This window comes from Chenopodium album, chromosome 21 (genome assembly GCF_948465745.1).
Source record: "Chenopodium album chromosome 21, dcCheAlbu1.1, whole genome shotgun sequence".
In the NCBI taxonomy this organism is placed as follows: domain Eukaryota; kingdom Viridiplantae; phylum Streptophyta; class Magnoliopsida; order Caryophyllales; family Amaranthaceae; genus Chenopodium; species Chenopodium album.
Window position 1 is genome coordinate 41,156,079 of NC_137854.1, and position 21,624 is coordinate 41,177,702.

A 21,624-nucleotide genomic window follows, 5' to 3' on the forward strand; every position below is an offset into this window, starting at 1 on the left:
CTAAGGTGTACCCATGCTTTTTCAAGTTTCTAAGCCGTGCCCTTCAACTCCTTATCAATACTAAAATGTACCCTTATTAGTTGTTTAAAAATTATTTGAGAGTGTAATTTCGTGGCTTCAGTTTTCATTATTAGGGTTGCGGTGGCTAAGATTTCTTTCTCCTACCATTTCATTACCTTTTATCATCTTTCTATTAAATTTACAGTTAACTTTAGGTGACGTGGAAGTCCCAAGGAGGGTACCATTCATTAATGGTAGTGAGTTGAGGGGCACAACTTAAAAACTTGAAAAAGTATGGGTACACCTTAGAAACTCGAATACCTTAGGGGTATAGCTTAGAAAAACCCAATAATTTTTAAGACTATTTTTAACAAGATCCACCTAAACCATGTCAATATACTACTTAATTAAACAATCAATATATATAATCAAGATTAGCTATGTTATTGTAAACATTTATTATTGATAATTCTAATGATTATGGTTTTCAAACTAACTTTTGATAAGTGACCTCTAATCAAATTAAATTTTTTCAATCAAACAATACAATAAACGAAATATCTACTCTTCGTAGCTAGCCGTGGAACCAAATCCAACCAATAGTCCTGAACCATACAATAATTTTCCGAGCTACGAACCATCCGATTCATTTCCTATAGAGGATCCAGACTACATCCATAGACCCTGGTCAAGGGTCATGTACTCATGCATAAACAAATGCGCAAATGGCAATGCCTCCCGACACTTTGCTTACCCCTTTCACTGAGAAATCGCAACACTTACAAAAACACGTGCTCTGTTCTTCTCTGTTTTTTGGAACTATTACAGCAATTACAATAACAAAAATCTCCTTTTTCTTCAATCAATTCCAAACCCCAACTCACGTTTTGCACAAATTCCACCCTTCTTCCTCCCCATCACCTCAATCTTCACGTTCTCGATATTCTTGGTACTCTCACTTTCCCATGAATTCTAGGGCTTTCTCTCATTTCTCAGATCTATAATTGTCTTAATTCTGTAAGCAATTCTTTTCTATTTTAAGATCCGATTATTTTAACATTTTGCTGTATCTGGGTTTGATTTGTTTTACAGTTCTTAGTTTCTGTAATTAGTTTAAAAGGGGAGAAATGGAAGATTGTGATGGTAAAGTTAGGTTAGAGAGATTATCAATCGAAGGATCTAGAGATACCCAGATGGAAAATCCACTTGATTTGGGTACCCAATTGAATGATCAGTTTCGTTCAATGAGTGTTTTGCAAATTTTGAGAGAGACAGTGAGAATTCTGAGGTATAATTGTGGTGGATTTATGGGGATTGCAGCATTGTTAATTTGTCCTGTATCTGCTGTTCAGTTGTCAAATTTGTTAGTTGATCATACTATTGTGAGAAGATTGAGTATTAGGTTGTTATTGATTGCTAGAGCTAGTGGTTTACCTCTTAGTTCTGTTGTTAAGCAATCATGTCAAAAGTTTGCTGACTTAGCCGTTTCTACTGCTGTGTGCTTCTTTTTATATGTCACATTGTCACTTGTATCGAAAGCGGCTGTTGTGTATTCGGTTGATTGTACTTACTCAAAGAAACAATTCGATGCCTCGAAGTTCTGTGTGATTGTTAGAAAGTTATGGAGGCGGGTTGTTGTGACTTATATATGGGCTTGTATGATGATTGTTGGAGTTGTTACTTTGTTCATTGTTATTCTTGTTGCTGTTTGTAATGTGTTCTTGATATCTGGGTTTGTACCGGATTTAGTTGTCTATCCAGGCATGGTTGTTGGGCTTGTTTTCTCCGTGGTATTTGCAAATGTAATAATTCTTTGCAATGTCGCGGTTGTGATCTCAGTCTTGGAGGATGCTTCTGGACCTCAGGCATTATTGAGGTCTTTTGTTCTGATTAGAGGTCAGACTCAAGTGGGTCTTCTTATGTATTTGGTGTCGACGATAGGAATGGCATTTGTACAAGGATTGTTTGAGCACAGAGTGAAGACTTTGAGCTATGGAGATGGGTCATCTAGAATATGGGAAGGGCCACTTTTGGTGATCATGTATTCCTTTGTAGTGCTTATTGACTACATGATGACTGCAGTTTTCTACTTTAGCTGCCGGTCATATAGTTTGGAGGCTGCTAATGAAGAAGCTCAGTCACTTTTGGAAATGGCTACTGCAACCCCGAAGGCAAACACTGTTGATAATGAGAATCAAGCTAATTAAATGGTTCATTTTGACATAAGCCTCTTTTGAGATCCAAATGTAACCTATCTTGAGACCTAACCAAAAAGAAGGTGAAGTGAATTGAACTTTTGATTGTACATCTCGGGAAAGGATGCTGTGACTCGTGTAGTAGAATGCCAGCAATGGTTTTGATTATTGAGTATACAAATTTTGTACGCCTGGCTTTCTGCCTCAGCACTATGTGACCTGTGAACAATGAATATAAAGGATGACGTGCATTAGGAATGATTTCTGCTGAAAATCGGTAACTAATGTTTTTCTAGGTTTAAGTTATACATCTTATTATTTAACATTCTGGGTATTTGATAACTAGAATGTAGCTTTCCCCCACAATCGATTTGGTATACATGTATGTTTTATTTGTCTCCATTGATCAATCAATCAATCAATCAATCAAAGCCTTAATCCCAAAAGTGGGGTCGGCTAACATGAACCAAATTTGATTATTCCGTGTAGTCATCAACATAAATCTTTCTCCTCCATCCCTTACGATCCAAAACTTCATCCTCACGTAAATCCATGCACTTCATATCCTTCCTCACTCCTTCCAACCAAGTCATCTTTGGTCTCCCTCTTCCTCGTTTAATCCCTCCATGGTCCCACTCTTCCACTCTTCGCACCGGTGCACCCTCGGGTCTCCGTCTTACATGTCCAAACCAACGCAGACGATTTTCCCTTAATTTATCTACAATGCCCGCCACACCTACTTTCTTGCGAATAACCTCATTTCTGATTCTATCTCTTAAAGTGTTTCCACACATCCACCTTAACATGCGCATTTCCGTAACCTCCATCTTTTTAATATGCTCTTTCTTAGAAGCCCAACATTCTGTACCATAGAGCAACACTGGTCTTATGGCAGTCCTGTAGAATTTTCCCTTCAACTTTAAGGGAATGCTGCGGTCGCATAACACTCCCGTGGCCGCTCTCCATTTAAGCCACCCTGACTTAATCCTGTGGGTCACGTCTTGATCAATGTCACCATTCTTCTGGATGATCGACCCTAGGTACTTAAAACATTCACTCATGGTCAAATCCTTTCCATCCAAACTCACCACTTCATTGCTTGTCCCCCTCTGAGTGCCAAAACGACATACCAAATATTCAGTCTTACTCCGACTTAGCTTAAACCCTCTAGATTCCAACCTTTGCCTCCATTGCTCCAACTTGACATTAACCCCATCCTTAGTCTCATCCACCAAAACGATATCATCTGCGAACAACATACACCATGGAACCTCATCTTGAATTGGTCTAGTTACTTCATCTAGAACCGTTGCAAAAAGAAAAGGGCTTAATGCAGACCCTTGATGCAATCCGATTGTAATAGGGAAATCTTTTGTCAACCCTCCGCATGTCCTCACATTTGTTGACACATCCCGATACATATCCTTAACTAGGTCTACATACCTTCGTGGGATACCTTTCTTCAACATTGCCCACCAAAGTATCTCTCTTGGCACCTTGTCATATGCCTTCTCTAAATCAATAAAGACCATATGAAGATCTTTCTTCTTTACCCTATAAAACTCCATCATTTGTCTTATCAAATGGATTGCCTCCATAGTAGATCTCCCAGGCATAAAACCAAATTGGTTATCTGAAATGCTTGTGCATGCCCTCAACCTTTGTTCAATCACCCTTTCCCACAACTTCATAGTATGGCTCATAAGCTTAATTCCTCGATAGTTAGAACAATCTTGAGCGTCTCCTTTGTTTTTATAAACCGGGACCAAGGTGCTCTTCCTCCAATCTTGTGGGATCCTTGTAGCCGTCCATATCTTGTTGAAAAGGTTTGTTAACCAATCAATACCAATCTTACCCAAACACCTCCACACCTCTATCGGTACCCCATCAGGGCCAACCGCCTTCTTAGGTTTCATCTTCCTCAGTGCAATCTCCACCTCTACTCTCCTAATCCTTCGCACATACTCCATGTTGATTTCTTCATCACTCATAGAGGTATCTCCTATCACAACTCCATTACTTCCATTAAATAATTCATCGAAGTACCCCTTCCACCTGTCCTTGATGCCCTCCTCTTGCACTAGGACCATTTGGTTCTTATCTTTGACACACTTCACCATGCCAATATCCTTCCTTGCCTCTTGTCTTCTCTTTGCCATCTTATAAATGATCCTTTCTCCCTCCTTGGAATCAAGCTTTTCATAAACCTCCTGATATGCCTTTTCTTTTGCTTGGCGAACAGCTGCCTTTGCCTTACTCTTAGCCTCCTTATACGCTGCAAAGGTTTCATCACTCCTACATTTTCCTAAGGCTTGATAGCATTCCCTTTTTTGCTTAATTACTGCTTTCACCTCTTCATTCCACCACGAAGTATCTCTCTGTACCGAAGTTCTTCCCCTTACTTCCCCTAAGACCTCTTTGGCCACTCTTAGGAAACAGTTCTTCATTCGTAACCAAGTCATGTCCGGATCCACCTCTCCATCCCAATCCGCTTCTTCAATTACCTTTTCTGTAAAAACCTTAGCTTTTGCATCCCTTAGGGTCCACCATCTTATCCTTGGTTCTTCTTGTCTAACTTTTTTCTTCGCCTTCTCTTTCAGACGAATAGTCATTACCAATAGCCGGTGTTGGGTGACCACACTCTCCCCTGGGATAACCTTACAGTTTATGCAACTTTGTCTATCTATGCTCCTTGTGAGCAGGAAGTCTATTTGAGTTGCATTTGCTCCATTCCGAAAAGTTATCAAGTGTGAATCCCTCTTCTTAAACCAAGTATTAGCCAAAATTAAATCATATGATTGGGCAAAATCCATAATAGCTTCACCACCGGCGTCCCTCTGCCCATACCCAAAGCCTCCATGGACACTCTCATAGCCATCTCGGCTCGCCCCAACGTGCCCATTTAGATCCCCTCCAATATATAACTTCTCTGAGTGGTGGACACCCTGCACCACCTCGTCTAGGTCCTCCCAAAATTGTCGTTTCTCTTCTGCATCTAAACCCACTTGGGGAGCATAAGCACTGATAACATTCACAATCTCCTTGCCACATAGCAACTTCAGCCTTATCAACCTATCGTTCTTCCGATAGACCTCGATCACCTCTTTTGCCAACCTCTCATCGAGAACCACACCAACTCCGTTCCTAGCTCCACCATTCCTTGTTCTGTGGCTCGTTTCTTGCCCAACATACCATACCTTATACCCCAAAACCAAGCCTCGAGCTCCTTCTCCTGTCCATCTTGTCTCTTGGAGGCACATGATGTTCACGCGTCGTCTTTTCATTACTTCTACCAATTCTGCTGATTTTCCCGTAAGAGACCCCACATTCCAAGAACCAATCCGCAAACTAAATTCTTTGTCTCCATTGATAATGCAATAAAATCCTAGTTATCCCTGAAATAATGTTATTCGATGTGCTACATTCATAGTTTTATCTATGCTCAATTTTCTTGTTGCATGCTTCCTAGTACCAGTTTTGTTTATTGTTGACTCAAATCTAACACTAAGGGAATATGAGGGTTGCTGATCTCTTTATCATAAGCAGATATACCTCCTTGATCCAGGATTCATGATGGTTTGTCTTATTATACTTGTCACCTTAGCATCTGATTGTTCCGTGCTTGATCTTGTGATGTAACATAAATCATGAATGAACCACAGTATTTTTCTTCATACTCTCACTGCTTCCTAAAATTTTGCAATTTTACATGGTGAACTTAATTACAGAATTTAGGCATCTTCTTGTGATGAATTGATAATGTTATGCACAATGAATTGACTATGCACATTGTACAAACAACTACAAAGCCAGCTTTGACAAAAATGATCTTATACTCCTATTGATTTGAAATGTTCTTAAGGTATTAGTCTCCTAAGACTTATCTTGGTAGAAGTCACAATTCTAACTAGCAATAATTTTTATGCTGATAGACTTGTGTTAATAGACTTAATTTGATAGTAGTCTCCAATGTTTTCTGGTCGACAGGCCTGTAGTACTAACTTGCAGTGATAGGTCCAATATTGCTTGGTCTCTGCCTCCTGCAGAAGACAGGTAATTTTTCGAGAGGAAGATAACTTCTTGTTTGAAAAGTTACTGTACGCAATATCCATTATCATCTACATCTGCTTCTGCATGCCAGAGGAAAATTATGTTCAATCCTTGCAGAGTTTTGCCATAAGCAGACAAAGTACGAGTAAGGAATTCTATTTTACCTTAGTTCCTTGCCCCTATGTCACTGATGAGGTTAGTACTTGTTCAAGCTCTTTGTTGTCTGCATCTTTTTTCTAATTATTGACTGGAGCATTATATACATATGGGGGTTAGGTTGGCTAAGTAGTACAGTTTACCGTATATATAGAGTATAAACTATGGAAATAGGAAATCTATGAGTTTGGTTGATAAAATAGGAACCATGGGAAGTGTAACTTTTTGGGAAATCTTGCTTAAAGGAAGTTGCTTACGTAGGTTCCAAGTATAGTGGGATATCATCCCACATCAACTTGAAAATGATGCATGCTTATACAAGTGAGAGAGAAAAAAGGGCAAAGGTTAATAATGCGAAATTATGGCTAATGGCTAGTATGAAATTATGAGTTTACGACTATTGAGGTTATAGTCGTTGTGGTGTAAAACGGAGAAGGGAAAAAGGATGACAGAATTTGTTATATATCCAAATTCTTGGTCTAAACATAATCTTGCCATCTTTATAGCAGCGACTGTTGATTGTGTCTAGAAATCTAGAATTGGTCCAATGTTCTGCTATAGTGATTCATATCTGCGAATAGAAAGGTTTAACATGGAAGGGGAAGAGGGGCATCCTTTATTTTTATTGAATGGGAAGAAGGAGATGAAAATTGATACGTAGCAAACTTTGTTAATTATGCTGACGGTTTTGCTTACAGAGAAAAAATCAAAAGTTGAAGCTAATGCTCAACAGTTGTAGGCTTATCTTTGGCAGTAGGTGCTAACTTGATAGAAGATACAAAGTATAAAATTAATGTACTCGAAATTGAATAATATTGTTATTAGGATTTTTTAGGCTTTAATTATACAAGTTGGTATTATGTGCTTACAAATTTTTATTGTAGTGAGTTTGTGTTGATATACAAGATTTAAATGACATGTTGGACCTATTATTCATAGGCTTTTAAGATTGGTTTTTGAAATTACAATACGCTTTGTTATGATATATTTGTGTAAATAAGATATATTATTGTGCATATATTTGTGTATATCCTTTGTTAGGAATTTTTGATAAGTCATTTAACAGCTTCCCATTAATCTGAAATCTTCATGGAAACTACAATTACTGATTATCATACTCATATACCAGAAGACATAATTCTCCAAATTCTACAAAAACTCCCCTCGAAATCCTTGCTGAGATTCCGAAGCGTTTGCAAGTCTTGGTACACTCTCATTACCCACAGGCCACAGCCATGAATTTAAGCTTTGTCACTTGAATTCAAATAACACTCATTCTCGTCGTTTGATTTGTTTTAAGCCTCGAAATATATTTCCACTATATACCACAGATTGTTTCTGGGTTTTTGATGAATCCCTCACTTCTAAAGAGCCTTTACCATGCCGTCTTCCTCTGGAAGATCGAGAACCTGGAAACTTCTGGGAAACAAATATAATTGGATCATCCCATGGGGTTTTATGTCTTTTTCATCCCAACGGAGATTATTATGTTCCAGAAAGCAGATGGTTGCAAGAGAAATACTTCATGTTTTTGTGGAACCCTTCTATTAGGAAATATAAGAGGGTGGACCATCCATTACATGTCCCTTCAAGGGATAGATACAGAACCATGAGTATGTTGATGGGATTTGGATATGCCTCCAATGATCGTGATCACAAGATTACCGTAATCACCACAGATGAACACGGCAAGGATCGTGTTTTCCTTTACTCTCTAAGGACGAGTGCTTGGACTGAAATCGGACTCAAAGCAAAACTTAAATATTGGGGACGCCTTGTAACAGAAGATGACTCCGGGACTTATTTCAATGGAGCTTTTCACTGGGTAAGATTTCGGAATTTGTTGTTGTTAATTACTCTGTATTTAATTAGAAACAATAATCTTCAATATATATACAAAAAAAAAATCGAATATTTCAAAATTCAATCTGCAAGGTTGCCAAGGTATGATGTTTGAAAATCTATGGAAAGTGGTGTGAATGGCTCATACCAAATCTTTGAATACCAAATAAAATCTTATATTTTTATAAAGTTTTACATTACGATTTTCACATTGAACGATACTAATTCTAAGCTATAAAAAAAACTTACAGGTGGTTTATACCAGTGAGAAAAACAAGGCAGTAATACATTGCTCGGATAATTATCGTAGAATGATGTGCTTCCATGTCGAGAGGCAGGAGTTGTACTACTTCGACCTAATACCAATGCAGATGCAACCATATAAAGGTCAAGGTCGGTGTTACCAACCCCTTGTTTACAAAAACATGCTCGCGATTTGTGACACAATGGTGTGTGTGATTCCATATGATCCTACACCCCTAAGCATAAGATTGTGGTGTAAGAAGGCGTACAGGAACACCAGTTCTTGGACTCTTTTGTTTGAAGTGCAGACACAGAAGGGTTGGTTGTTCCGCCAACTCCTCTATGGAGCATACTACGATGAAGACGATAACAATGAGGATCCATCGTTGTTAGCTAACGATTTAGTATGGACGTCTGATCCTCATAATCAAAAACTTAAGCAAATCCCTACAAAAACCGGTATTCTTAATCAATTAATTCCATACGAGGAAAGCCTTGTTCTTCTGTGATCATTTGCTAGTGATTTTTGTTTTGGATCTTGCTCTTTTCATCAATTTATTCATTGTGGAATTTTAATCATAGTTTTTAACATTATTATTCGTTTTCTAGTTATCTTCACGACATTTCTAATGAAAACACGTACTTAAACTCTTTTCAGCGATTTTAATTGTTCTCCTTGTTAAATCTTTAACTTTTAGTAGTTTGAGTGCTTTGTATGCTTTATGAACCCGTTGTTGACATTTACTAAAAGGTCTTTCGAAGAACGTCTATGCACTATGTAGACCTGGTTCAAATCCTTGACCTCTTAAAAGAAAATTTATTGTATAACAAACTGTTGGATGCTCTTATAAGTTATATATATAGTATAAATCATAACTAACACAGAAATACTTCCTTCGTTTTCTAGCCGATACACTTTTCTTAGGTATATATATATTTTTTGTTCTTAACGGTTCACCTTTTGGGCTAATTCGGATTCGGAGATCAGTTCTGGGTCGAGTCCTCTCTACCGAGTATAGTCTCAATCACCACTACACCAACAACCAATTGATACATTTTTCTTATATGTTTTTTATATTAAAAAAAAAAAAAAAATAATCAAATTATATATCGCTGAGGGTGAGGAAAAAAAAATCCAAAATTTGGTAGGACTCAAATTTAAAAATTAATCTCCACTCAATCCAATCCGATCATTCAAATTGACACGAAATCAGATACAGGTGGACCCCGCACCTCCACCCCCGCCATATCCATCATCTCACTCTCAGATTTGTCTTTATTGAAGAAACTTTCAGACTTGTTCATCATTCTTCACCATCACCAATTCAATTTTCATCAAAACTCTTCTTCCCAACACCTTCAATTTCTCTCTCTCTTTCTTCCTTCAATTTCTCTCTCCTCTTGGAAAGCTAACAACAATGGAGGATTCATCCCAATCTCTGGTAGATTTCTGGGGAGTAATCACTGAATCAAAGCGCATAATCAATGCTCACTCCCGCCATTTCTTAGCCCTTTCAGTTCTCTTCCTTCTTCCTCTCTCCTTCTCTCTTTCTGTCTTCCCTACTCTTCTTCACACCTTCACTTCCCCTCAACCCAATCGCATCGTCTCTCTCCTCCGCCATAACTCCGCTGCACCTCCGATTCTTCTCCACCCTACTTTCCATCAACCCCACCACAAAACCCTCGTTTTCTCTCTCCTCTTTTCTGCCTTTATCCTCCTTTTCTCTCTCCTCGCTTTTGGGTCTATTACTTTCTCTGTTTTTCATGGCTTCTATGGTAGACCCGTTAAGCTTGTTTCTGCGATTGCTTCTCTTCTTCGCTCGTTTTTCCCTCTTTTGGTTACTTTTATTGCTGCCCAGATTGTGATTTTTCTGATTTTTGCGTTGTTTGGTGTTTTTGCTTTTCTGGGTGTCAAAGGAATTGAGGTAATTGAAGGTGAATTTTCGTATAATTCTCCTTACTTTTATGGGGTTTCTTTAATTGGGGCGGTTTTATTAGGGTTAGTTTTGATTTATGTTGGGGTGAATTGGATTTTGGTTAATGTGATTGTTGTGGTTGAATCAAAATGGGGGTTTCAACCCATGTCTAGAAGCAAGGGTTTGGTGAGAGGGATGAGATGGGTGGCACTGTCTTTGATTGTATTCTTTGGGTTTTTCGAGCTCGTGTTGTTGTGGATTAGTTTGGTTTCCGGGGGCGATTCGATTGCAGTGGAGGATGGGTGGAATACATGGGCATTTGCTGTTAGAATTGTGGCAACTACTGCTGTTTTAATGGTGCTTTTGCTTCATGGAATTGCCGCCACGACGGTTTTGTATATGTATTGTAAGGCTTTGCACGGCGAGTTAGCCGGGGAGATTGCTCATGAGTTTGCTGCTGATTATGTTAGCTTGCCCTTTGATGATCAGAAGGTCCCTCACATTGTTTGTTATGTGCATTAAGCTAGTTTCTTCCTTTCAGGTTAGTTTGAATTCAGTCATGCTAATCCTATAATTTTTGGCTAGAATTTCTTTATTCTTTGTTATATTGCTTCATTCAATCAAGAATTGTTGGAAAAGGAGTGATATTTAGATATTAAGGAGAAAAAATGACTAAGTGATATCAATGCCTGAAATATGTTGACCCCTTAAATGTCTGAATGTAGTCTCAACTAATAAGATTGTGTAGCTAAAGTGAAGCTGCTTTGCCATGATTCTGAAATGCTCCTGTATGAAAAAAAATAGACAATTTCCAAATTTCGTTTGTAGTCCACATTTTCATTACATGTTGCTGCTGCTTTGCTTTGGTGATTTACCTTAGCACAAGTTAAATTGCTGTTAGTGAACATCCTCATCAGCACAGGCTAACAATGATAGACAAATTTCTCTTCATAATATTTCTTGGAGTTCAATTAGTTTGTCATACATGAGTTTATTATCTTGATTTTTAGCATCCTTTAGTTTTTGATAGATCAAATGCCTTTGCAATTTGCATCCTTTGACTAGAGAAATCATTAGCTTGGAGTACCGTTAGAATTTAAGACTGTTTAGGGCATAATTCAGTGTAACTAGCTGATGGCTATTTTTTTTTTGTACAAATACGAACATATTTGCGCATGTGAATGAATTTCTAATACTCCATTTGTTCCACGAAGTTCTTCCCATTTATTGTAGATACACATACTAAGAAGAATTAATGAATTTTGGTACATGTAATTATTTTTTAGAGAGATAACGTGTGATAAGAAAAGTGGTCCCAAAAAGTGGGCCAAGTTGGGGTAAAATTATACTCCGTATTACAAGAATTTCCCTAACAAAAATGAATAACTATATAGAATGACCCTTAATGGATAGTGGGTAGAAATTCATGGAATTGAGGGGGTAGGTCATGTATCCACATTTGTTCCGAATGCTGGCTGAGATAGTTTCACTTAAGAACTTCATGATTTTAATTTCTACTTGGTCTATTATGTTTCTTGGTGAGCGAAAGAGAGAGCAACAATTACTAGATTGCTAGTAGATCAGTTGTTTGGCTTCTCTTTCAGCAGAACAAGGCAATATATATTAGTCATATTACATTTTCCATGAGTACACAAGGCATCACTCTGGCTACTCCACCTCATCATACATGCTGCTTTCTTGTCTTTCTATAACCTTTGGGTTAATGCCAAATCCTAGATTTCTTACCCTAGCTCCTCTCTTCATCTGGGATAGATTGTACCCGTTGTAAATTGCCACACAATTTGTGAAGTGGACTATTTTTTTCCACATGGATGAGCACTCTTGTTTAAGACTTAACATTTTGTGCACCCTCTGCTCAGAAATTAGTTTTCACGTTGTCTCGAACTCTCTCTCGAATCACTTAATTTCTGTAGTTAAAGATATTACATGGTTTTAGGAAGCAATTCTTTATATGCACTCGAGTGCACCTAGAGTTAGGTGCACCCAAGGTTTTGTTTTTGGAATTCTCAATGGTAAACCTAAACTATTGCTACACGCCTACACTGAAATGGTAATCCTTGTATTTTTTTATTTTTTTTTTATTTCACAAAATTACCCTAATTACAATTTTTTCTCACCTATGACATTAGTGAGACCTCATTGAATTAGAATTAATTCAAATGTTAACCATAATTAAAATAAACAAGTAAATTCGATAAATGCCCTTGCCATCATCACCTCTCTACTCCTCACAACCTCTTTACAGTCTCCTACGCCGCTACTGCCACCACAATCACTCTCACTTTCCACCTCCCTCCCCCTCCCTCTCTCTCTCTCTCTCCTCCATGGATCAACCATAGCTAACCGGAAACCCCAATCCCCACACTTACCCTTACCCAGCCTAAAACCCTAACCCCCACCTCCACCACAATGGTCCTCACCCCTGGACAAACTCACCACTTGGACCATTACCTCCCGCTCCCACCCTTACCCTTTCTTGCTTTGGCTTCAGTAACCAACCACATTTTTCCTCGGCTTCGGTGGTCGCCCACATTTCCTCATTGTATTCTCAGCATCTTGATGGGGGGTAGTGTTTTGGCAGATTTCTGTCGCATTCTACCACCATATTTAAGGAAGACTGAGAGTTGGAAATGAGGGGGAAAGTGAAGGAGAGCAAGAGGAGAGAAAGGATGAAGATGAAGGGGTATCTCTTTTCATGAGGAAAGTTGAAATCTCCGTTCCTGAACAGAGGAGAGAAAAAAACAGAGCAAGGGGAAGAAGGGAGAGTTTGCTGGTTAAAAGGGGTTGTGATGGTGGTGTCGGTGGGGTTTGTTAGGTGGTCATTACTCATTAGAAGCTTTGCTAGCAAGGTTGTGGGAGGAGGGGTTTTTTTTAATATCACAAGATTAAAATAGAACCCTCATTAATGTCATAGGTGAGAAAAATTATAATCTGGATCATTTTGTAAAATAAATTAAAGCGAGGGTTACCATTTCAGTGTAGCAATTGTTTAAGACTTTAGGACTACCATTGAGAATTTTTCTTTTTGCTCTTTTTTTTTTTTTTTTTGCTCAAATAAAAAAAAAATAGTAAATGAGTAAAAAGTACTTTTGGGTTCAACTACCTCTATTTGCATTAAGGCACGTGTAAAAATCTCTCAGGGAACTTATGGTCTAAACAATATAAGTTCTAGCAGTCTAGTATAAAATGCTGGCTGTACAATTCTAGAAACAAATGATATGTTTGTCATTGGTGTGAAACTTAATTTTTTTGTTAGATGGTTTCTTTCAACTTTATTATGGGCCAAAAATCTAAAGCTTTGCAGGAACTAGCTTCCAACTTTCTTGGTGTATTCTGGGTGTTATGCTTCAGCTGCTTATTTCTGAAGGCTGACAATTTGGCAAGGTGATGATGTCCTTTAACCAACTTTCCCCATCTATGCAGTTTATCTATCACTGACTCTACTTTTTGAAATTTTTGAGTTAGAAATTGTCTTGAACTACACAAGCTGGAATAACACTAATTTTGGGAGCTGAGGGCTCCAGAGCAGAGTATATGGACCACAAAAGCCATAACCTTTGTCATACTTTCTAAAAAGCCATAATTCATATTGTAGGGTCTGCTCTATAAAGTTTCGTGCCCATTTTAGCCAGTTTTTGAGAACTAGTGGGAGCTCTGCCAATTAAATTCTTGTGCCAGAAACCTGTATGCATTGACTCTTTGTAAATTCATTTTACTGCAGAGATTATTATGATGGTTTGCTAATTGAACCCTCTTTGGGAGAACAGCCACTGTTTTCTGTCTTAATCTAATTTTGCGGCCTTGCCTATGGCTGTATATCTCTCCGTCCAAAATACTAGGCTAAATTTCTATTTTAGCCTGTCCGTCCTAAAAAATAGGCCTGTCTTAATTTAATATGTTGAAATTTGGCCTTTTCCATAATACCCTTTATGATAGCCAATAGCCAATAGCCTTACTAGAATTTCAAAGAAAGATTACACTGATAATTGAAAAAACTTAAATTATGAAGGATAGTTATGAAGGTAATGATATTTTAGTTAAATTCATTAAAGATGATCCAAATCAGATGTGGTTTATGGAGCATTTTATAGGGACAGGGGTATTAGAATTCTGCTGGGATGTACTGTAGGAGCACCAAACTTTCAAAATTCATTCCATCAAGTGTAAGAAACGAGGTTCTCTTTCTTGTAGCAGATGAGTAGACTGAATGAATGTGTTGAGAACATTTTCCATTTCACTAGTTTTTGCATTTCCATATTATCTCAGCTTTTATATCTAACCAAATGTACACTTCTCCAGGACTGATCTGCGACTTGCAATGGGTGGCATGTTTCTAAGTGCTGATGATATTTTGGTGTGGCCAAAGTCAAGTCTCCTTTAAAGTATTGCTCTGCCAAAATTAGCTCATTTCTGCAGCAGCGTCCATTGTTCATATGCTGTCTAATCGACTATAGTTTAGCTCTTTTTTTTTCCTTAAATCTTTATACAAGTATTTTTTTTTTTAATTAGCAGTTCTCCATTATCTCATTGTAACTCTGATGTTATATTTATAGTCAGGCATGAAAGTAAAAGACTTGATCGTTTAACTTCTGTAAAAAACAATCGAGACAATGTAAGAATTACTTTGTACGAAGTTTATGTTAAGATCAACGGCTGTACATAAAAATTTGTTTAAGATATTCCAATGTTCCATACATGGATGTGCAACTTTAATTGAGCATCTGCAGCTAGGGCTGGCTGGCAAGTGGGTTGTTTTGGGTCAAATTTTTGTCTTGTGTTTGTCTCAAGAGTTGTACAGAGTAGTTACTTCTCTAAAATCTAATTCGTTTATTATGTTTTAGAATAGTAAACTTTAATTGAGTACGAATATATTTAGTTATAATCTACTAGGTATTTCAAAGTTCAATTCGATCTCTAGGACAGTTTGGATGAGCAAGTTGATGCGAGCTCAAGTAATATTACGGAATTACTTTCTGCAGATTACTGTTTATTTCAGTGAACATATTTCTCAAGTAATATCCTGCTTTCTGGGTGGAACTATAATTAGAAAAAATATACTTCGTATTGTTTAAACAGAGGTGAAATTGCCTTGATGAATGATGAGAATAGAAACGGCAAGTCACTGAGGAATAATGTAATCAAAGAATTCAAGTTATCTTGACGTTTTTCACGGTGCTACACAGATCTGAAAGTTCAGTTGCAAACAACGAAGACAGCGACATTTCTAGCAAAAACTAAACACATGCAGGTAAATGCAACATGCTCTACAACATCAACCTGGCTTTTTTTTTTTCAAAAACTTTGCTAAAATAGCATGATCACTCGAAGTTAGATCCTGCACAATGCCTTCTAAGTCCAGCAACTTGTGATCCATCCATCTTGCATTACATGCATCTTCGTGTCCTGCTTACCTCCATTGACCAACCGACTCTCAGGACATTAGCGAGCTATGAAACTCGCAAATGAAAGATATTCACCCTCCAAAACCCTAAAAAATAAATCATCATATTCACTAAATTCCATCCCTTCAGAACTTTCTAAGATTGCCCTGGCTAAAAGCTGAAGGTCCCTTAAGACTAAGCATTCCTCCATCTTGGTTTGACTTGAAAAGTAAACTACTCCAGTTCACTGTTCTTTCAACTGGCCTTGAAGGAACCTGGTCACTATCTTCTCCACCAGAAGGTTCATACCCATCACTGGTCGACCTTGACAGTGGCAACCCAGGCAGTACAGCTCCACCAGCCACTGACAAACCAGTAAGCCTTCTAGATTCTTCTGCGCCAGAAGAGGAGTGACGGAATGGATGCACATCAGGCGAGCTGCTCTCAGGAGAGGAGCCAGCCATGTTAGCTCCACTCGACATGGCCAGGCTAGTTCGGAAGGCACTCCTTGCTTCTAGCTGGAGAGGAGCCAAGCTGCTGGATGATGCTTTCGCTGTTTTTGCAGATACATTCACAAGCTGCTCAATTGGAAGATCAGACGGCAGTCGAACCCGTTTACTATTTCGCCTTCTGCTGTGGTCAAGCCTGGAGATTATCCGGCGGCCACTGCCAAAACTGTTGTCCCGTTCAAGGTTAATTGGGCCCTCACGTCTTATCACAGGCTGCAGAATCTTTGATTTCTTCCTTGCCTCTGCAGCAGCCTTCGAAACTTCTTCAGGATTTAGGCGTGCCAATGTCCATGGACTGATCTTTACTGCAGGATTCTTTTTCTTGATTGGTTCCTCCATAGCAGTCTTTTTGCCATAGGAACTCACCGATCCAGTATCTGGAGGAACTACATCAAACTGATAGCAACGCAGAAATGCAACCATTTAACATAATATTCATAGCTTTAGTATAATAATATCACTGAGCTTAGTATACAAAACTCTGTGAATGTCAAAAGTATGGCAGCAATATAATTGTACATTATTTTTTATGGAGGATGATTCGAGGAATGAAAGTCTATGATAGTCAACTAGTTGTGCTTGTGAGGTTCATGGTCACAAGCTGCCAATTTTAAAAGGAGCATCTTATAAAAATTACCTGATCCTCAAGAAACAACCGTGGAGGTGTACACCATGCACCCCGTCGGAAAGTATTGAATGAACTAGCACTGCTTAATCCAGTAAGGGAGCTAACTTGAGACATCTGAGGACTCTGTCCACCTCCAACTTCTTGTTGTTCTTGCTCTCTCAGAGCTACAATGTAGTCATATGTGCTAAGCCCCTGGACACAACGTATTTGAAAGATTATACTTCCAACATTTCTTTTCCTTCATCATGATAAAATACGGGTTCCAATGATATTGCAAGATGAAAAGCAAGAGCATGTCAGTTTTACCTTCTTTATGAGGAGGATGTGGAAGAAGAAAAGCTGAGCCAGTGGTAGGGTTGCTATCATAGCCAAAATGGTGCACATGGCCTACAAAATTATAGCATAATCCAAGAAAGATGGTCAGCACTACCACAAGTGAACTACAAACTCCATAAATCCTTTCCTTAAACCCCACATCAGCAATGTTATAATTGTAAGTACACTAGTGTGAGCTGACAAACAGCACAATAAAAAATAACGTGGACAAAATTAGGTACTAACCACTACAATAATAAATGGCACCATAGAGAAACTGCTTCCCAGCTTTGCAACGATCTCGCTACTGAATTTCTTCCTCTCAAGAAAAGTGCAAATCAAGACAAGGATCCCAGTTGACCATTGAAGAATTAGCTGCAATCTCAAAGCCCAACATGCCATGCACACACCTGTCAATATTTATCTAAAATAAAAATGACATGAAAATAAATGCTCTATTTTTATTGACACGGTTCTGGTTTGGTAAACACAGGTGACCTAAGGTCTTTAATTATTAAAGCCTGCAAGAAAAAGCTGTCTCTAGGTTAATGGTAAGTTGCCCCCCTCATCCATAATTACAATAGTTTCATAAATTCCTTGCCTGATTTCAATCCAAAGTAGTAATGGAAACTTCAGAATCAGCAGTGTTAAATACTGTTCAGTAGTTTTCAGAAATCATTTATTCAGAAATAAATTATTCAAGATACAAGCTGGCATTTTAAAATTGACTTATGCCCAGTTATATCAGGGCTAATTTAAATAGCTAGGGTTTTCTTTCTGCATAAATATTTGGATTATTTGTTTCAGATTATTGAGCTGCTTGATTAGAACTCCCAATAGCAGAGCATAGAAAATCTAATATTTGAAACCACATAAAAACAAGTTTATCTTAAATGTCAAATGGAAAAAAATATAATCTCAATGATACCAAACAAGCAGTATATTCTTTGTCAGATATCTATACACCAGTGATGGATGCTTTCTACTTACCAATAGAAGTGACACAACCATGAGAGTGAAAAATTTCCGGTAGTTCCTTTTACCTATACAGTTATTGAGCCACTGCATATCAAGAATACATGCAGAAATGAAAAGCTTGTCAAGGCAATATTAAGAAATCAAATACTGTAAGGTATAAATGCTCCAAGCCTCTCACATACCCGGCAGTGGTGATCAAAACGATCAACACATTTATCACAAACTCTACAATGCTTGCTGTACTTGAATACCTACATCATAGACATCATTTAAACTACAGCAAAATAATGAAAAGTAAAGACATTAAGAGGATTTCATAACTATAGATACGAATTAATTTCCCGCAATTCACCAGAATGTGCATATCCAATTGAAAAGGGGTACTTCTATAATGTAAAAAAAGCATGAGAACATTTTTAAAATTTTCAATAGCATTTTTAGCTCGAGCAAATGTAAGGAGAATTGAATTCAAGTAATTGAAGATACCTCAACTTCACATAAACTGCAATAGAACATTCCATCTTCACTTGCTTGCCGCTCAGAAGACTCTTCAGATGAGCTCATACAGTTGCATAGAAAAGTACAAGGATAGAACAATACTCCCAAAACACAAGATGAACAACTTGATGATCTAACATTATGTTCATGTTCAGCATCAAAATCTTCCATATTAACATCTGTGCTCTTGACATTTCCATCATGAGCTTTGTCACCATTCTCCCCAGAAATCACAAATTGCTTAGATGAAGCAGATTCCCCTCCTAGTTTTAAGTCCTTTGCTTCAGTGTGTTCACCTTTGCATGCTGTTTTAATGTACTTCTTAGACCTGAAAACTCCCGGGTCCGCTGGATCAGATGCTGCACACCAGATATATAGTCCAAATGCACTTACTATCTGGAAAGAAAAAAAGGGGCAATGTAACATTAATGATTATCCTACTCAAGGACAACTCACACTGAGTATCAAGAAAAAAAATTAGCATGACATGAACTAGATAAGATTGATGCTTATTCTCTAAACATGCATGCTTTATCGTGCAACTGAACTTATGTGAATCAACATGTTTGTATGAACCATGGAGGCATTATAACTCAAATCTATCTCCAGGACATAATTAGAAACAAGAAAGCATATAAACTTCTAAACAAGCCAAAATGTAAAGACAAAGTAGATGAGAGAAACTTCACTGACAGCCAAAATATTATGATTACGGAGGTTTTGTGTAGGATTGTTATCATTGTAATGATGTAATCGAAGCACAAGAATCGCATCCACATAGTAAAGGCCATGAAATTAGAAATTTCAAATCATCATGAGTGGATTTTAATGTTTAATTACTAGTACAAAGTATAAAGCGAAACATGCTATAATATTAATGGAATCGGCTGATAACAATACCATTACCAACTTTTTCTCAGGGAATTATTATGTCATATTCCAACACTAATATAAAATGAAAGCAACAAACTTATTTCTTGGTAACAAAAATATTTAACGGACATTCCACAAATGCAATTATGTAGTGGGAAGTTCTGAACCAAAGCTTGGCATTAAGTATGTATCCATGAACTCAATAATAGATTAATACTTTCATAAAAGTTTTTACAATAAACACATCATTTCAAAAAAATAGTAAGTTGCACTAGAAAATGAGAAAAGATAATTATAAAGACAAAACACAAACAAATAAAAACATTTAACAATGTATATTTCGTCAAATTATTGCTTGGAAGAATCGAGTCCGTAATACTATAAGTCAGCATAAACGCCAAAATCCAGAATACCCATTGAATTATATGAATCAGACATAGCCACTAGCCAGCAATAAGTATAAAGGATAAGCCAAACATAATTTTATTATATGCACTAAAAAAACAAAAACAAAACCCATTGAGTTAATAGTATGAATTATAATCCTATAATGTCATGTTAAGCAGCAATTATCTATTTAACTGGGATTTGCCACATTATAAATGGAATCTGATAATTAAATCACAATTTCTGAAGAGATAAACAGCATAATTCAAGTGACATAATAAGGAATATTTTGAAAAAATCAAAAAAGTTGCTAGAAGACAAATATTTCATCTTCCCTTATCAAGAAAAAGTAATGGCATTGGTGCTCTTAGATTATGTAGCGACAAAAAGGAAACTCAAATTTTCAAAATCAAACCCAGAAAAGGAAAAAGCAACCCATTTGCAGATAATTTGATTAAATTCAATATAACCCCTTAAAAAAATAAAACCCAGAATTAGAACCCAAAACAAAATGTACAAATAAAACACATCATAATAAGATGATTAAAGTGGTTTCCAAAACCCGGATCAAATCTCGTCTACATCATTGCCTTTCGGCGCACCCTCTACAGTCAAATTAATCAAATAAAAACCAGATCTCAACTTCATCAAGACAACATAAACTCACAAGAGGAGTGTAGAGGCCCATTATGATATACTGGTAAAGCTCCTTCCCAACAAAAGGAGCAAAAAATACATAGAATGCAAAACCCAGTGCTAAAAACACTGCTACTGCTACCACCTGCACCCAAAATTCAACAATTTAACCAACATTTAGTACAGAAAATTAGAAATTATTCACCAACAAAAAATTTACAAAAAAATTGCACCTGAAGTGGGTGATAAGGAAGTTGCCATCCATGCTTTCTCATTTTAGAAATTACAAATTAAACCCACTAAAAAATGCTGAACTCCCAAAAAAATTAAAGAAAAATCAAGCAGAAAATGTGCTTAAACTTCCCCTAAATTCCCGGGGAAAGAATGGTTTGGATCGGTGTTTGAGAAGAAACACATTGTTTTTTAATTTTTAATTTTTTGGGGGGAGAAATAAAAGGTGGGTAATGAAGAAAGAGGAAAGAGAAAGAGTAAAAATGGGGTTTTGTGTAATAATCTAGTGTTTAGTGAGCTTTTAGAGAATGGGGTTATGGAGATCTGGAGCAGCAGGAAAGAATGAGGAGAGAGAAAGAGTGTTGTGTTGTGTGGAGTGAGAGGAGGAGAAGGAGTGTTGGAGTGGTGGTTGCATTTCTTTTGTAAGACCAATTATAGTCACTCGATAGCTAAAGGGGCCTAATGCCCTTTTCTTTTACACTTTTTGGCTGATTTTGCCTAGTTTTAATTTGCCATTAGGTATCTACCTTTCTACCCATGTCCTTAATTTTGTGTACAGCTTGTAGAGTTGGATAAAGTAGATCTATCGAATCCCGTGTTTGAGATGAGACGGGGTGGTTTTCGGTTGGTTATAATGGATGGATTGTATGGGTTGGTGTCTCTGTTAGAGTGAGTCAGGGTTGGGTCAAGTGGGTACAGTTGGGTCAATATGATTTCAGGTTTGCTATCACGTCAAATTTGTGTTAAGGTTGAATTAGAGGTGAT

At 37.4% G+C, this 21,624-nt stretch overlaps 4 protein-coding genes across 5 annotated transcripts; 3 read left to right on the top strand and 1 right to left on the bottom strand.

Moving 5' to 3' along the window:
* The first annotated feature begins 715 nt into the window (after nucleotides 1-715).
* LOC145602265 (uncharacterized) lies at nucleotides 716-2,516 on the top strand. Its single transcript, XM_081658447.1, has one exon. It carries the CDS (start codon nucleotides 1,128-1,130, stop codon nucleotides 2,205-2,207), a length of 1,080 nt encoding a protein of 359 aa, XP_081514573.1. The 5' UTR covers nucleotides 716-1,127; the 3' UTR covers nucleotides 2,208-2,516.
* A 5,179-nt stretch (nucleotides 2,517-7,695) lies between these two features.
* Nucleotides 7,696-9,096, top strand: LOC145603045 (uncharacterized). The gene is made up of 2 exons (XM_081659173.1): nucleotides 7,696-8,226; nucleotides 8,495-9,096. Exons 1-2 carry the CDS (start codon nucleotides 7,927-7,929, stop codon nucleotides 8,993-8,995), a joined length of 801 nt encoding a protein of 266 aa, XP_081515299.1. The 5' UTR covers nucleotides 7,696-7,926; the 3' UTR covers nucleotides 8,996-9,096.
* Nucleotides 9,097-9,780: 684 nt separating this feature from the next.
* Nucleotides 9,781-15,073, top strand: LOC145602354 (uncharacterized). Of its 2 annotated transcripts, XR_014104537.1 has the most exons (3): nucleotides 9,781-10,943; nucleotides 13,728-13,807; nucleotides 14,723-15,073. XR_014104537.1 is itself a non-coding variant. In XM_081658545.1 (2 exons), the coding sequence occupies exon 1, from the start codon at nucleotides 9,905-9,907 to the stop codon at nucleotides 10,922-10,924; it is 1,020 nt and encodes a 339-aa protein (XP_081514671.1). In that variant the 5' UTR covers nucleotides 9,785-9,904; the 3' UTR covers nucleotides 10,925-10,943; nucleotides 14,723-15,073. The 2 variants fall into 2 exon arrangements, 1 of the variants encoding a protein (XP_081514671.1); XM_081658545.1 differs by lacking the exon at nucleotides 13,728-13,807 and having other exon boundaries at nucleotides 9,785-10,943.
* Nucleotides 15,074-15,553: 480 nt separating this feature from the next.
* LOC145602352 (putative protein S-acyltransferase 22) lies at nucleotides 15,554-21,310 on the bottom strand. The gene is made up of 9 exons (XM_081658544.1): nucleotides 20,862-21,310; nucleotides 20,660-20,773; nucleotides 18,721-19,128; nucleotides 18,417-18,485; nucleotides 18,247-18,318; nucleotides 17,503-17,631; nucleotides 17,248-17,328; nucleotides 16,951-17,133; nucleotides 15,554-16,709 (listed from the first exon to the last, which is right to left on the bottom strand). The coding sequence occupies exons 1-9, from the start codon at nucleotides 20,901-20,903 to the stop codon at nucleotides 15,951-15,953; spliced, it is 1,857 nt and encodes a 618-aa protein (XP_081514670.1). The 5' UTR covers nucleotides 20,904-21,310; the 3' UTR covers nucleotides 15,554-15,950.
* Nucleotides 21,311-21,624: the final 314 nt, after the last annotated feature.